Raw genomic sequence first — 6573 nt, forward strand, 5'->3', positions numbered from 1 at the left:
CCGAAAGCATCCTCTCTATGGACTAACTTTGTTTTACTAGGAAGCACCATCCAAATTTCCAGAGAAAAACAGCCAAGAGCTCTGTTTGCTATGGTTCATAAATTCATAGGTATCATTTTCTTATTCATTGTTTTCCATACATGTCTTAAAGTACATAAATGAAATCTATCCAATCAGTATAAAATATTTCTATGCATATATTTTCATGACGACCAGTTGGTATTGGATATCCAATTGGTGTGTTGATCTCTGAAAAACAATAGTTTTCAAACCCAGAGTTCTTTGTCTGTAGTTCTTTGTTTCATAAGCTTCCCACCATCAAAGTTGGAATAATCCTTATTCGACTCATGTTTAATGAATCATATTTGTTATGCTTTATGACTGTAGCTTCTGACATTACTAGGAGACATGAGTTCATAGGAAACTCTGTCTGTATCTTACATTATTTCTTACCTCTCTTCCACAATAATTTCTGAGTTTTAGTTGAAGAAGATATATTCTATATGTACCAGATGGAGTTGGCATCTACATCTTTGACTGGCTCTGGATTTCTGTAGTGGTATCCAAAGAGAAAGTTTCTTACAGGAAAGGTAAGGACAGTGCTTTTTGTGGTTTAAGGGCAAATGTTTAGTATGTAGTTAGAAATTATTCTGGTTTAGTAATGTGGGTTTATAATGTCTCCTTCAAGACCCATGACTGCATAATTACTTGATGCACAGCTCAGGTTCTGGCATCATGGAAAATTTCCCTCTTGCTGATTGGGTCTTAAGTTCAATTAAAGAGCTGTTGGTTACCTCCAAGGTATGCATGCAAGTATTGCAGAGTTCTTAAGGTTATTATCCCATGTTGGCTGGTCATTTTTTGGTTCATATGTACCATTTTAATAGTATATGACATCATTTGAATGACGTGTATAAGTATGTAAAAACAATGAATCTTTTAAGGTTTATAAATTAGAGAGAGAGAGCAATATGGAGTATGTGGAAATATTTGGAAAGAGGAAAGGAAACGGGAAGGGGTATAGTGTATATTACAGTCTCAAACATTAAAAGTATTTTTTAATGATAAAAAAGCATGCAAGTTACCAAAACAACAGCTTGGTCTCTATTTCAAGGGAATCCATTGTGGAACCTGTTTAGTATTTGTTTTAATCTGTGTGTATTTGTACATATGTGGTAAAATATCATTTTGAAGTTTTAAAAGAATTAGTTGGATATGGATCAAAAAGAGGAGTCTGGTGTCTATAAAACATCTATAAATCTGTAATGCCATTAGTCATTAGAGAAATGCAATTAAAACTATTCTGAGATTTTTATCTTACCCCACTTACCATGGCTAAAATCAAGAAAGTTACTAATCTCTTTTGTCTGTATACAGTTACTGGTGTGTGTGATTTCAGAGCTGACTATTTAGTACTAGGTAAAGAATTTTATCTACCTACCTATCTATCTATCTATCTATCTATCTATCTATCTATCTATCTGGACATATAAATGTGTATATATATAATATATATATAATTAATCAAAAAAGAAGTGGTGTATTTCAGTGAGATAGTGAACACTGAGCACTAAGGAAAATATTGAATATAATAATGAAAATTTTCACACTTTCCCAAGATATAAAGTTAATTAGTGTATATCTATCAATTATTGGAAGTTGATTCTATTTTATGGACACAGGTGCTAAATAAGTTTACTAGTAAGAGAAAAATGGAAATGTGTCATTATAATTAGTAACAAATATGTGCCTTGTGCATTGAGAATTTCACTGAAAACAATGAGATTTTAGTCAAAACTATGTAATTCATTAATGAATTGACACTAAAGACATTAAAGGTAGTGTTAAGTAAGAATGGTAAAATTTGTTTAAAATACAGCATCAGTTGCTACTTAAAGGATAGGAGAAGCGTTTGGGGAACAGAGGGCTATAAAAGTTGTTCATCTTGCATTCTATTGCCATGTCTATTTAAAACTTCCAACTGGAAATGAATACTAAGAAAAGATCTCTGTTTTAAGAAAAGAAACAATGTGTTCCATTGGAATAAGTTATCAGACACCAATTTGGAATTCCACTTATGGTTATTTGATATACATATTATATACATGAGCGTATTCCTATAATTTATGGATAATTATGAAAAGTTATTGGTAACTCTTAATGGAAATATAAATCACATCTGTCTTTGTCCTACAATTTGTCTAGATCATGAATCATTATTGTACTGGTTGGTTCCATTTATCATCTGATTAAAGTACAGTAGATTTTATGTGCTTTAATTTGTGTTTTTATCTTTACAAATGCACAAGCTATTTTTTTCCTATCTTGAATTCTACTGTATTACTGTAAATTACTTTCTTAATGTGCTAAGAAAACAAACTATTTTTATTGTTTTGAAATCAGCTGCAGAAACTAATTAACGCTGTGCTGTAACTAAGTGAATAGAAGGAGTGAATGAGAAGTTCAGAGGGTCCAGCATCATGAAATTTCTTATGATTCTTAGGTAAACATTAGCCATTGCTACAGTTAGTAACACTTGGAAAGAGGGTATTTTCATGTAAATATATTAAAATTACAAATGAGACATCCAGTTGAATCACTTTCATCAGTCAGTCCTGATCATGAAAGTAAAATATCAGATATCTGGAGACATTTAGAAAATGAATAAATAGTTTTGGTATGGATGAGGTAAAGATTAAGAAAGCATATGACAAACACCATAAGGCAGAACTAAAGTATGCAAGTCACTCCCCTTGGGGAATAAATATAATCCAGAAACTCCCCTTCCATGTATGTTCACATGAGAGCAAATCACTGTTCTTGAATAAATGTAGATTCTCATTTTGACTGTAATGCTGCTCTCAATATCAAATATACAGAAATGACCCAACTAGACAGAGGCAAGTGATTGAATAAAGAAAGTACGTATACATAAAATGAAATATTGGACCTGCAAAGGATAAGATGTTAGCATTTTTCTGGAGGAAACTATGCTAGTAAATCAGTAGACAAACAAATGAAAGAATTGGGTGATCTTACTCATGTGTGAATTCTTTCAAATTTGTCTACAGCAATTTAGAACAAAATGGTAGTCACCAAGTTGAGAGAGTGAGGAGGAGCTAGAAGCACAAAGGTCAGAGGTTCAATATGGCAGATACAAGGAGTCAGTTCTACAGCCATGCCATGGTGGCCATAAGTGAGATTGTAGTTCCTTTGGGATGAAACAGAAGTTATCTGTCTGGATATGATAAAGTGCTTAATTACAGTGACAATTTGATCATTTATATGTGACTCATACTATCATTTTGGGTGTCTTAAATGTACACACCAACATTTATATAGGGTAAAAGACAAGTTGAAACAAACTGCCACCAAAAATAAAAAGAAAACTAATTTCTTTGTATTTCCACTAAAACAATCTGCCAGTTTGGACAGTATATAATACTGTGGTTATTCTGGTTGTGTGATATGGAGATGGTGGCACTGAGAGCTCCATGCTATGGCTGTCTCATGCAGAGTGGCAGTTGTCACATTCCTATCTTCTAAGCCATTACTCTAGAAATGGTGACTTTCCTGCTGACATTCTTAGAAGAGATGTGTACAAACTCCAAGCAAGATCAACATATTCTTAGGTGAAGGCAAAATGAATAGCCCCATATTCCAAACTAGATATACATCACTGCTTCCTTTACCCTGGTAAAGTAAAGACTCTAAAACCCCAGGAAGCTTCGATTTCTATACACAACTCCTCAGTTTTCCTCTATGTAATAAATATATTCAGTTCATTTAAAAAACAGAATAATTTTATGGATATCTCACATCACATAGGAAGAAATAGAAACATAGATTGAGCTTCCTTCATAACAAAAGAAATTAGGTTATACTTGGGCCTATTTGGTTTGGAAGACAGCAAACGTTTTCAAGTGTCTACTTTCTAAAAATTTTGTTAACATTTTAGATTGGGACCTGAAAGAGGAAGTTTCCTGTGACGTTGTCCCTCCTAGGAATGTTAAAAGTTCTACCCACGATGTGCTGCCAGCATGGCTGACTGAACAGTACCTGAAGATATTCTTACATCTTATCAAAACCACTTACATAGCTTTAAATGTTAAAAACATAATGATATTTATTTGATCATAAAACTCTGATTTTGTTAACAGCCTACTTTAAATATTTTTGGATATAAGCATTGTTTTGTATATTCAAATGATCAAAAAAAATCTCACACTTTCTATGACATTTCAAAAGGACATACCAATCTGAGCTCAAACTTTCCCATCTTTGTGCACCTTTATTATAAATTTAAATCTTTTTCCTACTAAGTAAATTCCGAATGCTAAACCCATATTTTGTGTGAATGCTTTTGCTTTACATCAAATTGCCATAGTTATTAAATTCCAGTAGCTTGATATCCTTTTCATTTACTTTAAAAACACCCGAAGCTTTAGCTTACATGATTAATATTTGATTCCTGTTGCCTTTGTTCCTCCGTTCTGTTCATGTCACAAATATACATTCTAATTTACATATGGAACTATATACTATTTTTATGTAAAAAGGATGAAGGATTTCAAACATCCAGAGAAATGTGAAGATTTAATTAAAAACGCTTAGCTATTAGCAGTCTCATAAACATAAGTATTTTAATAAAAAATAAAATCTCCTGAAACCTCCACCAGGGGTTTGTTTATATACTGTAATATGAGGCTGGTTTAATCTTGTGTCTACCATCTTGACTACCAAACCTTGATGTCTCTTTCATTTGAAAATTCATTTCAATGTCACGATGATGCTTTGAAAATATGTCCTGCTATCATGGTATTTTCTGATATGGAATTGTTTGTAAGGTTTTCTCTTTCAAGTCATATTTTGGTAATTCTTTTTTATAATTTCTCACCATTTACCTTCAACATGTGATTACCTGGCAAATGAGTCAAAAAGTATATTTTCATCAATAAATGAATCGTAGTTAAAGATAGAGCTAGCCTGTTAGGTAAATCATCTAATGCTAACATCATATTGCCATGGCTAACCCTTTGATACTACCTTTGCTATTTTCTTGGAGCATTTTTATTTTTTTCTTAGTGTTATTGAAAATCATGTAAACGTGATGCCGGTAACACTGTCCCTCTGTGTTCAGACTAAAATGTGCTTAAATCACAAGTGTTCGTCAATTGAGTTAGGCCTGAAAATGTTTTGGGATATGAGGAAAAGTGGACTTTTGACTGCTTCTTGCACAGGGTACAACTCCAGATGAGCACACACAGATGTATGCAAACAAGGGAGGAAATAGAATGTAAACGTGAGAAAACTGAAAGCTGTAGCTATGAGGGAACAAATCTAGAAAAAAAGTATGTAAGTACAGGTAAATTTGACCTAATTTGAAAGTTAGTAAGTTAATTGATTTTAGTGAAATGCGAAACTATTTCTAACTTGAAAACACAAAATCCAAATTGCTTCAAAATACCATACCATTCTAGTAGATAGCACATAGTGTACACACAAAAAAGGAAATAACACTGAGGTCACGTGATTGCTCACTACTAAAATCCAGGTACTCTGTAGTTGTGCAAAAAAAGTATCTTCAGACTGCTGGTTTAGTGTGTTTATGAAATACTCCCTGATCTGAGATTAGATGTAGTGTTCGGACGTGATTCTGCCCTGCGTGTCAGTTCTGCGGAACAGTAGGCAGTTGTTTTCCGTCTGGCTTCTCTCACACTGAAGTGTGCACCTCTACCTCATGGAAGACTTCGATGGGCATGGACAGGAGCCCTCTTAGGCCTCAGAACTACCTTTTTGGTTGTGAACTAAAGGCTGACAAACACTATCACTCTAAAGTGGCTAATGATGAAAATGAGCACAGTTTATCATTAAGAACAGTCAGTTTAGGAGCAGGGGCAAAAGATGAGTTACACCTCATAGAGGCAGAAGGAAGGAAATATGAAGGCTCCAATTAAAGTAACACTGGCAACTTTGAAAATGTCTGTACAACCAACAGTTTCCCTCCGGGGCTTCGCAATTACACCACCTGAGGTCTTAAGGTTGAGGTGTGGTTCAGGGCCTGTGCACTTAAGTGGACAGCACCTTGTAGTTGTAGAGGAAGATGCAGAGTCAGAAGATGAAGAAGAGGAAGATGTAAAACTGTTAGGCATGTCTGAAAAGAGATCTGCTCCTGGAGGTGGTAACAAGGTCCCACAGAAGAACGTAAAATGTGATGAAGATGATGAGGACGACGATGATGATGATGATGAAGAGGAAACTGAAGAAAAGGTTCCAGTGAAGAAATCTGTATGAGATACCACAGCCAAAAATGCACAAAAATCAAACCAAAATGGGAAAGATTTAAAACCATCAACACCAAGATCAAAAAGGGTCAAGAGTCCTTCAAAAAAAACAAAAAACAAAAAAACAAAAAAACAGGAAAAAACTCCCAAAGCACCCAAAGGACCTAGTTCTGTAGAAGACATTAAGGCAAAAATGCCAGCAAGTATAGAAAAAGGTGGTTCTCTTCCCACAGTGGAAGTCAAGTTCATTAATTATGTGAAGAATTGTTTCAGGATGACTGACCAGTGA

The 6573-nt window shown here is 34.1% G+C and overlaps 1 protein-coding gene across 1 annotated transcript; it reads left to right on the forward strand.

Annotated features, from left to right (window-relative positions):
• The first annotated feature begins 5759 nt into the window (after positions 1–5759).
• Positions 5760–6573, forward strand: Npm1l1 (nucleophosmin 1 like 1). The gene is made up of 3 exons (XM_039096580.1): positions 5760–5799; positions 6092–6284; positions 6396–6573. Exons 1-3 carry the CDS (start codon positions 5760–5762, stop codon positions 6571–6573), a joined length of 411 nt encoding a protein of 136 aa, XP_038952508.1.

Source organism: Rattus norvegicus, chromosome 1 (genome assembly GCF_036323735.1).
Source record: "Rattus norvegicus strain BN/NHsdMcwi chromosome 1, GRCr8, whole genome shotgun sequence".
Classification (NCBI taxonomy): Eukaryota; Metazoa; Chordata; class Mammalia; order Rodentia; family Muridae; genus Rattus; species Rattus norvegicus.